The sequence below is a fragment of the Pogona vitticeps genome, chromosome 8 (genome assembly GCF_051106095.1).
Source record: "Pogona vitticeps strain Pit_001003342236 chromosome 8, PviZW2.1, whole genome shotgun sequence".
Classification (NCBI taxonomy): domain Eukaryota; kingdom Metazoa; phylum Chordata; class Lepidosauria; order Squamata; family Agamidae; genus Pogona; species Pogona vitticeps.
This window is the reverse complement of record NC_135790.1, coordinates 15,856,726-15,876,098: the sequence shown is the minus strand read 5'-3', so window position 1 is coordinate 15,876,098 and position 19,373 is coordinate 15,856,726. Positions and strand designations below refer to the sequence as shown.

General features: G+C 45.0%; 1 protein-coding gene across 1 annotated transcript in view; it reads left to right on the top strand.

Annotated features, from left to right (window-relative positions):
- The window catches only part of SLC37A2 (solute carrier family 37 member 2), a 42,226-nt gene that overhangs the window by 10,753 nt on the left and 12,100 nt on the right, over positions 1 to 19,373 (top strand). The window contains exons 2-12 of the mRNA XM_072978824.2: positions 379 to 460; positions 946 to 1,033; positions 3,492 to 3,570; positions 6,495 to 6,630; positions 11,419 to 11,495; positions 12,279 to 12,445; positions 15,346 to 15,383; positions 16,034 to 16,201; positions 17,192 to 17,282; positions 18,210 to 18,272; positions 19,203 to 19,288. Of these exons, the coding sequence (XP_072834925.2) occupies positions 379 to 460; positions 946 to 1,033; positions 3,492 to 3,570; positions 6,495 to 6,630; positions 11,419 to 11,495; positions 12,279 to 12,445; positions 15,346 to 15,383; positions 16,034 to 16,201; positions 17,192 to 17,282; positions 18,210 to 18,272; positions 19,203 to 19,288 (1,075 nt within the window). The remainder of the gene's footprint in view (positions 1 to 378; positions 461 to 945; positions 1,034 to 3,491; positions 3,571 to 6,494; positions 6,631 to 11,418; positions 11,496 to 12,278; positions 12,446 to 15,345; positions 15,384 to 16,033; positions 16,202 to 17,191; positions 17,283 to 18,209; positions 18,273 to 19,202; positions 19,289 to 19,373) is intronic.

Genomic DNA, 19,373 nt, shown 5'->3' with positions numbered 1-19,373 from the left:
ATACTAATATTTTAGATCATATACATAAAACAAGCAAAGAAGGACCCAGTCCAAACACAGGCTTCTTAGTGGCACAATTCTACATGCTTCCAGAGGTGTTTAATTGTGTTCAGTGAAGCTTGTTGTGTTCAGTGACGCTTACATGTGTTTAAAGATTGTGCACTAAACATTTTAAACATTCTTGGAGCCAAACATATTTAGGGAATCCACTCTAGTTTCTCCTAAGATCTGCCCATACCTGATATAGGAGAGATGCTTGCAAGGTGATTGGAAAACCAATCAGTTTTGGCTGGTGTTCTCTATGTATTGGTTCAACCCACAAACATGTTGTTAAGGTTTCATTGTTTTCCATTCACAGTCTCATATGGTCTTTTTTAGGTATCGAGGACTGATTCTTGTGCTGACCTTCCTATGCTATACCACTTTCCATCTCTCACGGAAACCCATTAGTATTGTAAAGGTAAGTAGCACAAAGCCCTGGCAGTCAGAAGCGTATTTTGAACATGCGGGGAATGGATGTTTGGAATAGTCCACAATCCTTGACACCAGGGGTGGGGAACCTGGGGTTCTCCAGATGTTGTCCACTAGCCGCAGACAGCACGGATTGTGGGAATTGTAGTCCAGCAAAATCTAGAAATCCTCACCTTCCCCAGCAATGGTATAAATGCTTACTTGGGAACATGTTCTCTGGCGTACAGGGAGGTTTACATGGAGAAAATATGAGATGTGCTAGAACTGAACATGTGTTCCACTACTCTGAGCTGTGCATCACTTTTCCTACCATTGCTCCGTTATCTTCTTGTGTCATTTTTAGATTACAAGTTTCCTGAGGCAGGGAACTACCCTCACGTACTTCTTAAACCCCTATATGTATTGAAAACACTGTTTATAATCATAATCATAACGTTAATGCAAGCCTGTCCTTTCCCTTTTTCCTTTTGCCAGAGCGAGCTGCATTATAATTGTTCCTCACGAGGACCCAATCCAAACAATGGTTCAAACAGCACGACGTGGTGTGACTGGGAGCCCTTTGGTAAGACGCTTGTCTTGTAGTACCTCTTTCACTGAAAGAATCTGAGTGACTACAGCTCCCAGGATCCCCCAGTTAGAATGGCCAGCCTTTGGAAAGAGTGGACACCTTCTTGGTTGTGCCATTGTTGGAGGAGAATCAAAGAATAGCATACTGTGTATAGCTTAGAGTGGTGCCCTTGTTGTGCTTGAAAAAGCTCACAGATTCGACCCATGGGGAAAGATCCTGGACTGCCAGACCACATATATCAGGGCTGATGGATCTGTGATCCTCCAGGATAGTGCTGCTCTCTATTTCTTGTCATCTAGCTGGCTTGGCCAATGGTGAGCTGTGATGGGAGCATTATTTCATCGATTTCTGGATGGCCACAAGCTTGGGCCTATTCTGTGTCCCACATGGGTCAATAGTTGGAAGGTATCAGGAAGCTTTCTGTGGTCCTGCAGGGGAAGGTGGTGGCTCAGTGTTGGGGATCATGTTTTGCATGCAAAAGGTCCAGGATTCAAGATCTGGTGTCTGCAAGTGAAGGGGTGTGTGTGTGGGGGGAGCTGGCATCTCTAGGTGGAGGTGCAGAACCCTTCTGTATGAAGTTGTGCAGTGTTGTTGCCCATCCGATAAGACTGGACTAGGTGAGCCAATGGCCTAGCTTGGTAGGAGGCTAGTTCTTGTATTAATAGATATGAAAATGCTATCAGCCGTTTTCCTTTTTTCCCAGGTGGCTTTTAGAGCTATTCTTTCTCCCGTGGGGCGTGGATAGTGTTTCTCCATTAGGCCACAAACTTTATTTCCAGGAACTCCGAAATGTGGATACAGGGCCCCCTTCCTAGAAATTGTAGGTGACACTGTGGCCTTTATCTTCTCTCTATACTTCAGTCCTACTTAAGTCATATTTAATAACCCAAATAAAATGCCTTATAGGCTAATGGTTTATTTTACATAGATTTTACAACCTGGCTTATCTAACCCTCCATTATTTGTATTATGAGCCTCATTATAGATTGCTTGAAGGTGGTTCCCAGTGCAGTTAGGCTAGAGGTGGACAGTTTGTGGCTCTTAAGATGTTGTCGGACTGCCTCTCCCATCACCCCAACTCAGCCAACGCTGATGAATTTTATGAATGAAACCCAATAACATCTGAAGCGACACACATTCCCCATCCCTGACTTAGACTTTGAAACAAGAGATGGGTAAAGTATGTCTCTTAAGTGTTTCTCATCGTTGGTTCTGCTAGCTAGGGTTGGTAAGGAGTTGTAACTCGGTAACACCTGGGGGGCACAAGTTGCCCACCTTTGCTTTGGAACCCGCTAAATGGAGCCCAGTGACTCTTTTATTGTTCAAAAAATGATTGATTCTAGTGTGCCGTCAGGTGTACAACCTCCCTTCATATGGTGCCTTCTAAATATATGCCATTAGTCACATCCATCACAGTGTTAAAAGGGTTGTTCGAAGCATCTAGAAAACACGGGGTTGGGGAAAGTGGTTTTTCAATGTTGCTTGAATAAAATGGGACAGGTTGCCGCTAAAGCAGACAACGGAGAAGACAAACAATGAAGGAAGGGAGAATAGGAATCTTCCCCATACTGTATCCAGCACACCATATAGCATCGGCTCTGACCTCCTGCTTAAAGATTCAGATTGAGAGAAGCCTTTCCCAACATTTTCTAACCCTTTGCTTTTAAGTGGAGATGCTGAAGGTTGAACTGGCCACATTCTGCTGCTCCACCAAGGGTAGAGAGGGACAAAGATGGGCCAAAGCAGTTAAACCTGCTTTAGAGCTTGGCCACGGATCAGAGTGAGGATTCAGAGGGCCAACCAAAGGCCATGTCAACTGAGCTGAGTTTCTCAGGAAAGGTGGAAAGTGGCACTAAGTGGGCGCTCAGGAGCAGTAGTTTATATAAAAGGGACAGCAAGGAGAACAGGAAATAAGAGGGAACGGTAGTGTCATTATAGTTACTATTTATTGTTCATGTGGCCCTGTATTAACATGCAATTGTGCTTCATAGTCTTTTTAATCTTCCTGACTCTTGCAATGACTGTGTGTGACAGGTTCTTAATATTGCTTCTTTGCAGAAAATAAACCTGGAGATTAAATGCACAGAGACATGGGGTTGAGGTGAAATTAAAAAGAGCTAGTAATGGAGCCCCATGGAGGGACTGTACCACATGAGGAGGCAGGAGAGGAAGCTGTTCTCAAGAGCTTTTCCATAAACCGATTAATATGGAAGCAGGTGCCCCAAATGTAGGAAGTTCGCTTGGAATCGACAAATGCCTTTGGAGCCGGCTTTGCCTGCGATTGGTCAGGAGACAGAGACTGTTTTTCCCAGGGCGGATGTTTGTGCCTTGGTCAATTGTTCAAATTTGGTGATTTCAGGCCTTTAGGCCTCTTATGAATTTGAGTATTCCTGTTGAATGTGAGCCTCCTACAGAATCAGCCTTTAACAGGTGCCCCCCTTTCTTCTTCCAGATCAGGACAACTATAAGGAACTCTTTGGGGCTCTGGACAATGCTTTCCTGGTGGCCTATGCTGTAGGAATGTATATCAGGTGGGTACTCAAAATGCAGGAAGGAGAGGAATGTAGACCTGCCTTCTCATGGAGCCGTGTTCAGACACACCCTTTCCCCAGGATTGAGAGCAAGGACACATTGACACATGACGAGACATCAGTCTAACCATTCCCTGCAGACTGGAGGATAAACATGGTAGTCACTAGGGAGAAAGTGTGGGGTTTGGACACAATATAGGTCTTTGCTCAGGCAAAGTTCAAATTGGGGGTGGAGAATGGATGGCTTCTCAGGCGTTGTTGGACTGCAGCTCCCATCAGCTCTAGCCAGCAGAGTCAGTGTAAAGCAGGGGTGAAGAATCTCTGTGGTCTTGGTGGCCAAATTGAGGTCCCAGATGTTGCCAAGGGCCATGGCAAGCCTAGGTAAAGGTGCAGATTCCCCTTGACAATTTTGTCCAGTTGTGTCTGACTCTAAGGGGTGGTGCTCATCTCCATTTCCAACCCATTAGAGCTAGCGTTTGTCCACAGACAATCCTCCGTGGTCACGTGGCCAGCGTGACTAGACACGGAACACCGTTTACCTTCCCACCATGGTGGTACCTATTTATCTACTTACATTTTTGCATTTTTCATGCTTTCGAACTGCTAGGTTGGCGGGAGCTGGGACAAGCGATGGGGGCTCACTCCGTTGGGTGGATTCGATCTTAGGACTGCAGGTCTTCTGACCTTGCAGCACAGAGGCTTCTGCAGTTTAACCTGCAGCGAATGGCCAAAAAAGGCTAGTTAAACAAAACAAGAAGGACCAGGTGATTTCTGGATTCCATTTTGGATTTGGATTTTTTGTGGAGATGAAAGAGTCATGGGGGAATGTCCAAGGTCTTCAAAGTTGGTGGCCTGGGGGATGCAAAAATGCCCTGAGGGCTGTAAGCATCCTGCAGTCCACAGGATGCCCATTTGATGCCACCCCAGTGTATCTGAGTGGGAGTTGCAGTCCAACAGCAAGCATTGCTCATATTGATGAACCGACAGAAGCCTTCCTTTTTCCTCGATTGCATAAAATAATGAAGGACTGGTGACTGAGGTGTGGCAGAGGGAACAGCAGTCCTATTGAGTGAATCTCTCTGAGTACAGCCATTGGCTGTACTGGTTGGGAAATTCTGGGAGATGTAGTCCAAAGAAATAAACTGTCCAAACTCTAAAGCTAGCTCATGATATAGCTGCTGAATAGCTCAGTAGTTGAGGTTTCTGGCTGTGGAGCCAGAGGCTGGGAGTTCAATTCCCCACTATGCCTACTAGACAGGGGCTAGATTTGATGATCTATAGGGTCCCTTCCAGTCCTGCTTCTAAGATGATGATGATTTTGCTGCCAGAGGCAAAGGAGAAGAATGACTGGAGTGACAGTTGAGTGTTACTTCAGTGTTCGCATTGAGTTGTAATGCTTGCTGGCGGAGGGCAATGTGTAGCCTGCATAACTGTAAACCACCCAGGGGTGTGCTTTAAAAGCTATGGAGCACTATGTATCCCACTCCTCAGGAGGATTCTGTGTGAATTTATGGAGTTAGAGTACCAACTGCATGACTTACACAGTGCTGTCTTCCAAGATAGAAATGGCCTGGGAATTCTGGTGGAATGGTAAAAAGGCCATTAGCTAAGCCCTGTCGCACTGCCAAGAAGTAAGGGTCCTGTCGTTTCCTGGGAGCACCCTGCACAGAGCGTAGAGGACAGGAGACTACAGTACCCCTCATGTTTTGTAGCACCACAGGGCTTCGCCTTGCCCAGACAGTTCCTCTGCTTAAGAACCCGGAAATGGAGGGATTCCCCCTCCTCACTTACAGCACAAGCTGTAAGTTCTATCAAATTCTTGAGAGGGCTTGAGGGGGTGACTTTGGCCCCCAGAATTCTGGATGTGACCATTCCAGAACCAGGAAAAATCCCTTTCTTAGAGGTGGCCTCATCCTGCCTCATGAGAGGGCCAGCGCTGTCTTTTAGAAACCAAACGCCGCACTTCAGGTAGCCTTTTGTCAGATTTCAAAAGGCAGTTCTTCTATTTTCAGTTTTGTCGTCAGCAATTGAGCCTCAGTCTTGTTTTAACTTCAGCAACAGCCTCGCTCGCTTGCTATCCTTTGTCATGGAGTTCTGTCAGCAACTTGTCCACTTGGTTGTTAAAAGAAGGCAGCAAATGACCCCAGAGGTCTTCTTAGGACAAATCCATAACACTGGATTACTCAGCCACACCTGAGAAGCTATCAGCTCTCTTCTTGGCCGAGAAGAAAACAATACAGAGATACTCAAATTTCTCAAACTTCCAGTCACGACAGCAGATGGCTAAGAAATAGGCTAATGGAGGGCGTAAAGTGTCAACGGATGATGGATTCTGTTTGCTGAGGCCCATGGCCAGCTTTTTTGTCATCTAAGCAGCTATTAAAAGGGTTCTGTTGGGGCTTTTTTCAAATCCGTGTCTGTGCTGGCTATGCATGTGACAGATCTCAAGTTTAATCATTGACGTCCTTTAGGTTCCATCAATGCACTCAGCAAAGAGACCTTAGAGAGCGTCTACCAACCAGAACACAGGGCTGGACAGACCAATGGTCAGCCTGTACATGAGGCATATCGAAAGGAAGCAGGATGGGGAAGGTGTGGCCTGTCAGATGTTCAGCATCTACCATCCCTTGCCATTGGCTGCCTTAGCTAAGCACTTGGGAACTGCAGTCCGACAGTCATGTTCCCTGCAACTAAAATGGAGGGTCCAAGTTACAGTGCTCTGTTTAAAATATTCTTTATTTGTAAATAAATAAATAAGGAGCATATGTTCTTGACTAGAGGAAGATACCGGGGGATTGAATCTGGAACTTCTGTGCCTCCAAAGTAGGCATTCCGGCTCCAACTGTGTCCTTTGATTATTCTAAGTTTGTCTTTCGAGACCCAAGTCTTGCGCCTGATATACTGTTCCTTACCATTTCCCACAGCGGGATTTTCGGGGAGCGCCTCCCATTGCGCTACTACCTCTCCGCGGGCATGATCCTGAGCGGTCTGTTTACAGCTTTGTTTGGCCTGGGCTACTACTGGAACATCCATCAACTCTGGTACTTTGTGGTTGTGCAGGTATGGAGATGTCCTGTGTATTCCACTGTCATTCTCTCTCCACAGCTTTATACTGGGGATGGAGAGTGGGCGGCGTTGAGCTTCTGTGCAACATTCTTGGAAAGCTTCATGGCCCTGATTTGCCCTGCCATTCATGCCTGATTTGGGCCTCCTATTAAGGAGGCTACTCCCGGGAGCTGCTGTTTCAACCTTCTTGAACTAGGGTGGGCCTTTTAGTTGCCTTTTGTTGGACTCCTGCTCCCATTATTCCTGGTTAGAATGATGGGAGATGTTGTTCCAACATCTCTGGAGAACCATGGGCTGAGAAAGCCGGCTGTAATGAAACGTTTCTCACAATGGACTTACACGGATAATACCTTCATCAGTTACTTCTGTCAACAGAGCTTCCAAGCAGCCTTGACCTAGGACAATGGCTCTCAAACTGGGGTCCCCAGATGTTCTTGGACTGCAATTCCCAGAAGCCTTCACCATTTGCTGTGCTGGTCAGGATTTCTGGGAGTTGCAGTCCAATAACATCTGTGGAGCCAAGTTTGAGAACCACTGACCTAGGATCTTCTTGCTAAGGTCCCCTTGCCCAGACCTTCCTTTGTCAGTCATTGAGTGTTGAGGCCCATGACCAGCTCTTTTGCCATCTCAGCAGCTATTAAAAGGGTTCTAAGCAGGTATTAAAGGGCTCTATCACCCCTTTTGAGTGGATGTTTCTTCCTTCCCCACCCACCCCGGGGCGCCCTGTCTCCCATGGAAAAAGTGTTTCTGATGCCCAGCTCTGTAGATTCAGCTGTCACATGACGGCTGGACAACCAGAAGGCAGATATATTTAGACACTGGAAAAACTTAGAGCAGGATGCTGTCTGTTTTTCCATCTTCACTGTGTATATCAGAATGACACATTGCAGTCAAATGAGGGGTAGTTAGGTTCAATTATGGAGGAACTACTGGTTGAAGATGTTACCCAATTTGGTTTGTTGACCTGTGTTACTTGTAACAAAAGCCTGTGATTTAGTTAGACTCTACCTACCCTGTTTTCCCGAAAATAAGACCTAACCTGAAAATAAGCCCTAGTATGATTTTTCAGGGTACTCGTAATATAAGCTTTACCCCAAAAATAAGCCCCAGTTAAGAAACCTCGCCCTCCACCATTGTGCAGCAACCAGAAGAAGATGACATGACTGCATTTGAATAAATGTAGATTACTGCACATGAAAAAATAGCATCCCTTGAAAATAAGCCCTAATGCGTTTTTTGGAGCAAAAATTAATAGAAGATCCTGTCTTATTTTCAGGGAAACACTGTATGTACCCTGCTATTTCTGAGAGAGGCTTTGAATAAGTGATGTTTGTTCCCCCTTCCCCCGCTTTTTTTTCTTTTGAAAATAGGACACAGCAAAGTCATTCTCCCATGGATCTAATCCAGAGCTTGGAAAAGTTACTTTTTTGGACTGCAACACTGAGTCTCGCAGCAAACCTTGCTACTGACTTAATTACTGCAATGGGACACAGGCTGAAAAAAGTTCCTTTTTTAGGCTATAGCAGCTATAATTTTTCCAACCTCTGGCCTAAGCCAAGCCATCAGCTTTTCAGAGCAAATGTTTTGCAAGCAGAAGGTCCCATGTTCAGTCAAAAGGATTAGGGTAATGGGAAGTACTTTGGCCAGAAGCCCTTCACTGCTGATCTCAAGTCAGAGTCAATAAGATTGGTCTAGCGCAGTGGTTCCCAGCCTGGGGTCCCCATATGTTTTTGGACTACCACTCCCAGAAATCCTGGCCAACACAGGTAGTGGTGAAGGCTTCTGGGAGTTCTAGTCCAAAAGCAACCAAATTGGGAACAACGGAGTTAGAGGCACAGACTACCACTCCACTACATTCAAGAGTGCATAGGGGAGGTCAGTCCTAGTTATGAGCTGTTTCCTGCATCCTAAGACAAGTGCTTGTGTTGCTACCAAGCCATCGCTGACACATGAGTCCTTGAATAACTGATGAATCATTCCATAACAAGCATGTTTAAACTCTTCCACTGTGTGGGTGTGGACCTTGCTTCATGGCCTATTAACATGAAGTCAAACCCATAACTTAACAATATTCCTTCTAAAAAATGCTGAGGCCTTTCATGCAGAGGAATTTCAAAACAGGAACAAATAGTTTTTTTTTTTCAAAAACAGTTTCCCCACCTCAATCTGATTTTGCTTATGTGTATATATTTCATTCATTTGCCTGACAAGTACTTCCAACTGAATGGAGGGCCAACCAAACAATGCTGAGCTCTGCAAAAAAAGGGGGGGGGTTGGTTGGTTGATCAGTGAAGCCACTGGCCAGTCAGCACTGTAGAGCAGGGGTAGGCAATTAATTTCTATAAGGGGGCCACATGAAAAATCTGAACTGTGTTCGGGGGCTGAACCAACTTTACTTAAAAATAAAATGAAACAGTGATGTTATGATTGTTTTTATTTTAAACTTGTTAATCTTCACAAATACTAAAGAGGTTTTTTGTGGTATGTTAAAGATAAGCAACTGATAAACTTTAAGACAAAAAGCCATCAATGGTTTTGATGTTCAAAACTGTCCGTGGGCTGGATAAGAGTGGCTCGCGGGGGCCGTATGTGGCCCTCGGGCCGCACTTTGCTGAAGTCTGCTGTAGAGCATTCTGCAGTGTGAAATGACACACAAAAAGTGCGCTTTCAGGGAGAAAAAATATGCTCAAAAAAATAGGTGCAGTTTCAAAATTTAATTTATGCATATTTGTCTGATGTTAGCTAAGGGGGGGGGGGGGGAGATGACAGCATGAGAACTAAGTTAGTATGCTGGACTTCTACAGCCAAGGGTTCAGTTCTAGACTATCTACTTCAAACTTTACCATCAAAAACACTTCTTGCAGACCCCATAGAATGCACCAGGGTTTCCACAGTGAAAGAAAGCAGTCTAGAGCAGATGGATTCCTTTTCTAGGGAGCAATGCGAAATGTCAAGATGGCGGCAACAGTGCTATTATGATGAGGGTGAATGAATGAAAAGCTATATAACACACAAACTGTAAGAAATTAGGATATGTCAGGGACAAAATGAAAACCAAAAGCTACAGATGGTTACAGTTAATTAATTGTTCTAGGTAAAATAAGTGGGAAAAGAAGCAGGAGAAGGAGAAAGTTGTAGCTTAAAAAAATCCTAAAGAGATTAATTTGGATGCAACAAAATAAAGTTATTTAAGGTTTTCCCATCTAGAGTCAGAACAGCTATGATAACCTCTGGCTTCAAGTGGGAGAAAAACTTGCAATTTATTTTTGTATTTTTGATTAAATTACTCTAACTGCACAGCAGAAGTGCAGGAATTCACAGAGAAGAATAGTTTCAGGTTCCCTTGAGTGGACCACGTTTTTTTCCTCCTCAACTGACATTTACCGTCTCAATAACTCACTCTGAGACTTTTGAAGTAGAAAGAATAAAATGTTTCATTTACTTACAGTGAACGGATTAACAGCAAGCTAAAAGCTTGACTTATTTGAGCAAAAGGCCTCAATCAGAGGCAAGAGGGAACTATTGGTTAGTACTGGACACATTGATAGCCAGCCCAGCCCAGAAAAGATCCTCCCAGCCACACCTACTAAAGGCAGCATGTAAGATTGTAGAAACTCCAGCAGGAACAACAGCAAGAAGAGGAAACTTCTTAAGTTTTGCATCCTTGATTTTAATTCAGTTCTCACTGGAATGAAAATACACAGTACAACATTTTTAGGAGACAAGGTTGGGAGTTTGATTCCCCACTATGCCTCTTGCAAGTACTGTACAGCCCAGCCTGTGTGGCCATGCACAAGCTACACTGTCCCAAGGCAGCCACAGAAGAAGGGAATGGAAAACTATGTCTGAATACTTTCTACCTGGAAAACCTTGGAAAGGGTTGCTATACCTCAGAATTGACTTGAGAGCACATTGGTTAATATTATTGAAGCAAAGCTACGCAAAACATTTTTCAATCTTGCATTAACTCCACTCGTTTCTAGGTCAAATACTTTCCTAGAGCTACAGAGAAGTAGACTACATGGTTAGTCGCCATTTTGAGCACCTTCATTTGCATAGCAATACGGGAAAGGCATCTTGTTGGTATCTATGAGCAGCACATAAAGAATATCCCAGCCTTGTTGCGTTGTATCATATAGTGCTATTTTTACTACCAATTAAGCAAACAGTCCCATGGAATTTTCCTCCTACTTATTTTCTGCCCTTTGAAACTGCCTCCATGACAAGTCATGGCGATGTTTTTTTCTCGCCATACATTTTTGGAGCGAGTTTCCCAACCGGTTGGTGCAGTAGTTTAGGGAAGTTGTGCTCCTGGGGAAATCGGGAGTGCTGGAAGACAAAGCGTAGAGGTTTTGCATCCTTGATTGGAATTCTCTCCTCCCTGAAATGGAATTTCAGGTCTGAAGTTCTCTCGGTGGTTAAGGAGGCGCAAGGAAGAGTTTGTGTTTACATGGTAGAACTTGTTCAGGATGCGGACCACCAGTTGGCAGTCGATCATTGGATCACTGTGGCCCTAGCCATGCACACAGGTGCTTCCAAAGGGGTGTTGGGGGACTTTGTGGACAAGAGAACCGTTGGCCGTTAAAGCAAAATAGTAATGGCCCCACTGAATTGCAGGAATGGGCGTCTGAAAGGTAACTTCTCCAAACTCCATTATCTTCTTCCCTGAAATCCTACAGGACAGGAAGGACTAGATATTGCTATTCCCACAACAAGGCTCTGCCCAAATGTCCCCTGATGTCTCGCTAACTGTGTTTCTTTTTTCCTCTCACCTTCACCTAGCTTTTCAACGGCTTGGCTCAGACAACTGGCTGGCCTTCAGTGGTGACGTGTGTTGGCAACTGGTTTGGAAAGGGGAAGTAAGTCTGGTTTCTCAATATCTGCATCTTGTGGGTGGTATCAATCTTTGTGTCTCTGGAGGAAGGACCTGATTTATTTATTCCCTCACTGAAGCAGGAAACACACTCACGTGCTAGAAAATGGAGCAAGGGTCCGATTGAGCGTAACACCTCTTCAGAGCTCTGAAGAGACCAGTTACAAACACCAGTGACTTGTAATTCATGCCTGTTTTAAATGACAAAAACATAATTGAACCACATTCCTACCTGCCTGAAGAACCCAGTTGAATATTTATGCCACCAGAAGTGAAAGGGCATAACTCCAAGTGAGGCTGTTGCAATCACACCAGCATAAATATTCAGTTAGAAGCTGACCCTTATGACTTAACAAGACATAAAGTGAATTATTTTGCACTGTAATAGAAATAATAAATTCTGGATTAGTTTTATAGTTATGGGGGTGTGACCTCATTTAATATAGCAGTACTTTTATTGAATCTGAGAAGGGGGCGAAGTTTCGGTGACTCCCCCAGGGCTCAGGTGCTCATTGGGGTGTTGTCCTGACAAGGTTCAGATCTCTCCCTTTTCACTTTTTTAAAGTAATACAAATGCAACTATTTCTATTTTTAGCTATGGGCAAGGCTCCCTGGAGGATTCTGGGAACTGTAGGCTAAAAAGTCCGATTTCTGAGCTTTGCCTTTGGCTCTATGCCTGAAGTGGGCCATTCAGAACCTTGCCAACCTTTCTTTCAGGCAAATGGAAAGGCCAGCCTTTAAGCTTCTTCTCTCTTGTATCTATTGCCAGGCGCGGCTTGATCATGGGCATCTGGAATTCACACACATCTGTCGGGAACATCTTGGGGTCCTTGATTGCTGGCGCCTGGGTGTCCACTGCATGGGGCCTGTCGTTCATCGTGCCAGGGATCATCATAGCCGCCATGGGCGTCGTCTGCTTCTTGTTTCTCATCGAATGTGAGTTTTGGGCACTGTGCTGAGTCATTGATCCTTCACACATTTGAGCCACCTGGTCATCATGCTATAAAGCTAGGATCTTATTGAGGAGGTGAGGTACAGATGGGGGCAAGGTGTGGGGATAAAATTAGTCACAGTGAGGCCTGGGTGCATTCGGAGCAAGGGCTTCAGTGTGACACGGTGTAACAAAAGTATTTTAAAAGATAATTCAGAGTGAGAACAGTGATTGTTTTCCTCCTCCTGAACTGCGCAGGGAGTGGGGTGGGGTGGAGAGAAGTACTCAAAATTGCTTCTACATTAGATCACTATGTGAACTTTCCTACTCTGTTTTGAAGATCATGGCCTAAAATTACAAGAGTACATTAATCTGGATCAAAAAGATTCTGAAATTACCTTACCTCTGTTAGGATCAAGATTTTTTACCATAAGTATATACTGCTTGGTGTGAATAAACCAAAATGCAGTGGTGCCTCGCTAGACGATTGCCTCGTGGGACGAAAAAACCCGCAAGACGATTGGTTTTTGCGATCACTATGGTGCGTCGCAAGACTTTTTTTTTCTATGACCGTGCTTGGCAAGACTTTTTTTTGAGACCGATGCTTCACAAGACTTTTTTTTTTTAGACCGATGCATAGGGAACCTTGCAGGACGATTTTTTCACAAGACGACGATTTTCGCGGAATGAATTAAAATTGTCTTGCGAGGCACCACTGTGCTGTTCTTGTGCTTGGTCAGCTCTGCCAGCTCTGGTCTATTGAGATTACAGCTCAGTAGAACTTACACAGAGGTTGGCTCACTAAAACATCTGTGACTTAACCCATAGTAAGGTTAGGGAATATATATATATATATGCATGCATAGTAAGGTCAGGGAATATATATACAGTATGCCTGAAATATTCCCTACATAGGCATATTCATGCTGCCACCTAGTGGCAGAAATATATCCAAATGCTTTCTTCCCTGACCTTACTTGATCTGTTAGTAGTGTGCTTTTCAGGTGAGCACATCTAGTAGAGACCATCTGTACCTGAAATGCAGGGGGCAGACAAGTGCTAGAAGTCAGTGATCAACTCCCCCCCCCCCAAGATCCACTGTGGGCTGAACCAGCCCTGAAAATGCAGAAGGAAAAAGAAGAAAAGGGAAAGAAGGAGGAAGAGGGAAAAAGAAAAGAGAGCCGAAGTTATTGAATGTACACTTCGAGTTTCATTGGGGAGAAGGCAGAACAACATGGTCCATGCCTTGTCTTAATGCAAAAGGACCGTTCGTAGAGGAGTTCAGGAAGAGAAACTGACCATTTTCCAAAAAAGAATTTGCCCAAAGGGCAGTAGATTTCCCCCACCCACCTCAGTTGCTTTGGGGGTTGTGTAATCGGCTTACATTGGAAATGTTAGCTGGCTGGGGATGTTGGGAGTTGTAGTTAAAAAAACATCAAAGCTGGCTGAGTTTGTGGGCTGCACTCCCCCTTTATGGCTGCGCAGAACCCTGTGCCGTGCCAAGCTGTGCCGGCAGACACTCCTCCCTCTCCTTTTAGGGAAGGCCTTGGACTATCCTTCCCCCTATAACCCAGCCCCTACCCCTGCCTTCTAGGGTGGTTCTAGTGGTAAAAATGGGAAGGGGAAGGAGGATCAGGTGTGCAATGTCTTGGGTGAAACTTAGGCTATAAATGCCAGAAACGGCACAATCAGAGTCACTACTTTGGAGGAGGAGGAGAAAGAGGGGGATGATGATTCAAGATATAGGAACCTGGCCTTTCTGATCTGCGCACTCTGTGCGCCTGCACATTCTCTCTAGTATTGTAACTTTTTCTGTAGGGGAGGTAAATCAGGAGCGCTGGCAGCTGGAAACGAGGGATGCAGGTCTTACTCACGTTTGCTGAGAAATTTGTACCAAGTTTGTACTTATTCTTAGAACTGTAGAGCTGGAAAGGACCCTGTGAATCATCGAGTTCAGCCCCCCTGTCACAGTGGAGAATCAAATGTCTAAACCACTGAGCCATTCAGCAGTAGCGCCTGTGAAATCCAATAGTAAATTGCAACTAGAGTAGGCCCACTGAATCCATGGATCTTACAGAGGAGATGACTCACCGGAGCCCCACTGATTCAGTGGGCCCACATGCGTTGTGAGTTACTACTGGGTTTCTGGCAATAGGATCTGCTCCTGTGTAGATGGACATAGGATTCCAACCAAAGTCATCGCATGTAATCTCATCTTTGTTTTTGTTTTCTTTCTGATATATATATACACATACATACATACATACATACATACACACACACACACACACACACACACACACACACACACACACACACACACACACACACACACACACACACACACACACACAGTGGTGCCTCGCTTAATGACATTAATTCGTTCCAGCGAAATCGCTGTAGAGCGAAAACGTCGTAAAGCGAAATAAAAAAGCCCATTGAAATGCATTGGAAACCGTTCAATGCGTTCCAGTGGGCTGAAAACTCACCGTCCAGCGAAGATCCTCCATGGGGTGGCCATTTTCCATGCCTGTGCAGTGAGGAATCCGTCCCTAAGCACAGTGGGGGCCATTTTCTTCAACCGGCAGCCATTTTGAAGCCCGACGATCAGCTGTTTTTGATCATCGTAAAGCAAAAATTGGTTCCCAAAGCAGGGAACCGATCATCGTTAAATGAAAAAAAAACATTGGAATCATCGTTTTGCGATCGCAAAAGCGATCAGAAAAACCTCACCATCAAGTGGATTCATCATTAAACGGGTAATTGTAAAGCGGGGCACGACTGTAATCCCCATTCTCATAGTTGCTGGAGAGATTTTTGAATAAGAATACGCCCACTAAATGCACCTGCCATCTCTCTCCAGAACTGAGGAGTCCTTCTCTAATGAAGTCTCCTTCTCTTTCAGATCCTGAAGACGTTGACTGCAGCCCACCCCTTCACCATGTGAGTTTTTCCACATCTTTCTTTTTCTTAGATGGCAAGGCAAGATGCATTTTCTCTTGCAGAGTTTTGAATTTCTTGTTAAAAACCTCCAGCTGCACAGCAGAATTGCAGGGACTTACAGAGCAGAACTAGCTTCAAGTCTCCCCAGAGTAGACCACTTCTTATTGTCTCATTAACTGGCACTTACTCTCTCAATAATCCACTCTGAGACATTGGTAAGAGAAAGAATAAAAAGGTTTCCATTTACTTTCAGTTGAACAGATCAAAAACAGCACGCTGTACAAAAATAATTGCTTACGGCAACAGGTTTCAACAGGCTCATTGCTGACTACTTCCTGCAGACTCTTGCAGATTCCACTCTAACCACACTAACTGCCAGCAGACTGAAAAAAAGAGGGGGAAAAACACTTAGGCAGAGAGGTGTGGCTCTCTCTTTGAAACCAGAAACAGGGAAAGAATACTGGGTTGATTGACCATCATCCCAACCCAAAAAGGCCTGTCCCAGCCCAACCCAGCAAAGGTAGCAGCCGACAAGGTTAAAATAACTCATAACATTTTCCTGGGAGTAAGCCCCAATTCGTGTCAACGAAGCTTATTTTGCAGTAGATACCCATACACACCAAATTTCTGAGGTGTTTGTTGTCTCTCAGATTGCCAATTCAGATGAGAAAGGTCTTGAAGCAGGTAGTTCCATCAGTGATGGGAGCTTGAACGTCTCCACCAACAGTCGGGAAAATATAATTGATGTGTCTGAAAATGTCAAGGAACCCACAGAGGATCGAGAAGCTATCAGTTTCATTGGTGCCCTCCGGATACCAGTAAGTACAGCATCCGGAGCAGATCCTTTTCTTTTATTATTTATTTAATTAATTCATACCCCATCGTTGGGCCAGAAAACAGCAACTCCAGGCTGCTAACAGAAGTAAAATACAGGTTGAGGCAAAATAGTATGACTTAAAACACAACATGAAAGCAAGTCAATACGAAGAACCTTTTCAGTTGTAGCTGATGTTTATTGAGGAGGGAGAAGGGAAACAGAAATGAGAATCTCTGATGGTGCTTCCAGACTATTTAAGGAAACAAAAAATAGCTCTGTGTGCGGAGAGCGGAGGGTGAGAAAAAATCGATTGGAACAGCAGTGTTGATCCTTCTCCTTCAGATGGAAGATGGATCTACATTTTTCACTCCACTCGCACCCTTGTGGGGAATAAGTGCCATGGCTGTATATGTGGCAACACAGATAGCAGCGCGAAGGGGCGTGATTTTATGGCCTAATGGGGCATGACTTCTTTCCTGCTGATCTGTGTTCTGCTTTCCAGCTGATAGCAAGGTCTGTCTGTGGATTTCGATCTGGGCAGCTGTGCAGGGGAAAGTGGATGGCTCATCACTTCCCCTGGACAGAGCCGCCCCCCCAAAAAAGAGAATGGTCTTTTTTTTGGGTACCACAGCTCCAGTAACCCCTAGCCAGCACTGCTGCCAATGCTCTATCTTTCAAATCAGGGGTGCTTCTGTCAGAAAAATAACAAAGTAGGCCAATCCGATCATGACTCTTTCACATCCTGCTTTGGCCTGTCATTTGGGAAAGGAAGAAGCGTTAAACACCACCCTCTCCACCTTTGTCTGGCCCCAAATCAGAGCTATTTGCTTTTGGATGTGTTGAAGATGGCGTGGGGGAATGTCCTGATGGATCTCCTGTTTCTGTGTCCCCTCTGTTTTGGCTCTTCTCTCTGCCAACGGGCTTTGGGCAGCTGAGCCTGCATTTATGTCCCTCCCATTAACTTTGACCCAACTCCCTCTCGCCCCTGCAGGGAGTGGTAGAGTTCTCTTTCTGCCTCTTGTTCGCCAAGCTCGTCAGCTACACGTTCCTCTACTGGCTGCCCCTCTACATTGTGAATGTGGGTAAGTCACAAAAAGCTGTGGAAGGCTCCTCCATCATCATCATCATCATCATCCACACCCACAAATATATATACAGTGGTGCCTCGCTTTACGATTGCCCTGCATTACGATGAAACTGCATTATGACAATCTTTTTGCGATCGCAATTGTGATCACAAAACGATGGTCTAAATGAGTTTTTTTCGCTTTGCGATGATCAGTTCCCTGCTTCGGGAACCGATTCTTCGCAAAACGACAATTTTAAAACAGCTGATTGGTGGTTTCAAAATGGCCGGTGGGTAAACAAAGTGGCTCCCCACTGTTTTCTGGGATGGATTCCTCGCAAGACAGGCAGCAAAAATGGCTGCCCTGTGGAGGATCTTCGCTGGACAGTGAGTTTTGACCCCATTGGAACTCATTGAAGGGGTTTCAGTGTGTTTCAATGGGGTTTTTTTTTTCGCTTTACGAAGTTTTCGCTTAATGGCGATTTTCCTGGAACGGATTATCGCCATTAAGCGAGGCACCACTGTATATAATAGGTCTTCCTGCCTGGATAGCTCCCACTTCCTAATTTAGATTGAATCCCACAAGGATCACTAAATACTTTTTAAATAATGCAGTTGCTAATGGCATGCATGTTGTCCTATCTTTGTTGGTCCCCCGTTCTCCTATTTTGTAGTTTTTGAATGTACAAAGCAGCTTTTGATCACCAGTCCATCCATCTAGCTCAGTCTGGCCAACTCTGACTGGCAGCAGCATTGCTGGGTTGCAGGATGAGAGAGGGCATGCCAGACTTGCTAACTGTTTTGTACTTGTTTTTCCTAAACTGGTCATGTTTGAGTTTCTAGGCGCTCCTGCCTGCCAAACCTGAGATCTGCTACCAAACAAGACCAGGGCGGGTTCATCCCTGCTCACCCAGTCATCATCTTCTGTTTTTCTTTTCTGCAGCTCATTTGACAGCAAAAGAGGCCGGAGATATGTCCACTCTCTTTGATGCTGGCGGCATTGTTGGTTGGTTGCACTGATTTTCATAAAAGGCTTTTGGGGCCCTTTGACTAAGATCAAGTGTAGTGTAAGATTTTCCTTCGAGCTTGGGGGAAATGACTTCTTGTGCTACAACTTTCAAAGTCCCCTCCCCAGCCATGCTATCTGGGGTGGCAGGATTCTGGGAGCTTGTTCAAAAAAAGGAACATGTCTGGGCTCTGACTTCCTTCGGGAAGAGAGGAAGAATGATGAATTGATAGCTGAGAGGACAATCTTGGGAGAAGTAATAGGAGGCAGCTATTATGCGGGGGGCCGTTTTCCTGGGGGAAGAAAGCCTGTTGCTCTTGGAAAGGGGGCCACACCACTGACATGATGCCCGCCCTGTAAGCTTCGTCCCCTGACATTCCACTTGTGTAGCATCGACAAGAAAAGAGCAGTTGTGCAATTGCAGATGCTCCGTATAACTGGGACTCTGTGCTTCCTGCCAGAAGAGGCAGGTTGTGTGGCCTTGGGCAAGCTGCGCAGTCCCAGGTTGCCCCTCAGAAGAAGGGAAGGGGAAAATCACTTCTGAGTATTCTCTACCTAGAAAACCCTGAAAAGGATCTCTTAAGTCAGAACTGACTTGACAGCAAATAATTATTATTAAGTGAAATCATATATTGTACATTGTAACTAATTGCAAATTGTAGTTAATAACAAGGTGCAGATGGTTTGTGTGCTTTTTCTTTATTTGTACCGGAGCATTGCACAGTGTGGTTATGTGCCAGTCATACACAGATTTGTGCAGTCATGCATCTTGTTAATTAGGAGCAATTTGCTACCGTGAGTTTCAATTGCTCTAGAGTAAAATCTAGAATAGAATTCTAGCCAGGATTCACAACGTGAGACCAGCTGTTGGATCTGACGTTCTCCACTCTGGTCAGGCTGCAAAAAATGACCTGTGGCTTTGTCTTGCAGGAGGCATCCTGGCCGGCCTCATCTCCGACTACACTGGTGGTAGGGCCACCACATGCTGTGTGATGCTCATTGTGGCTGCTCCCATGGTGAGTATCCTCAGAGCACCTCTAGATGCAGAAGCTGGAAACCAGAATCATTCCAGGATCAGATAGTTCAAGCACCCACTCCCCT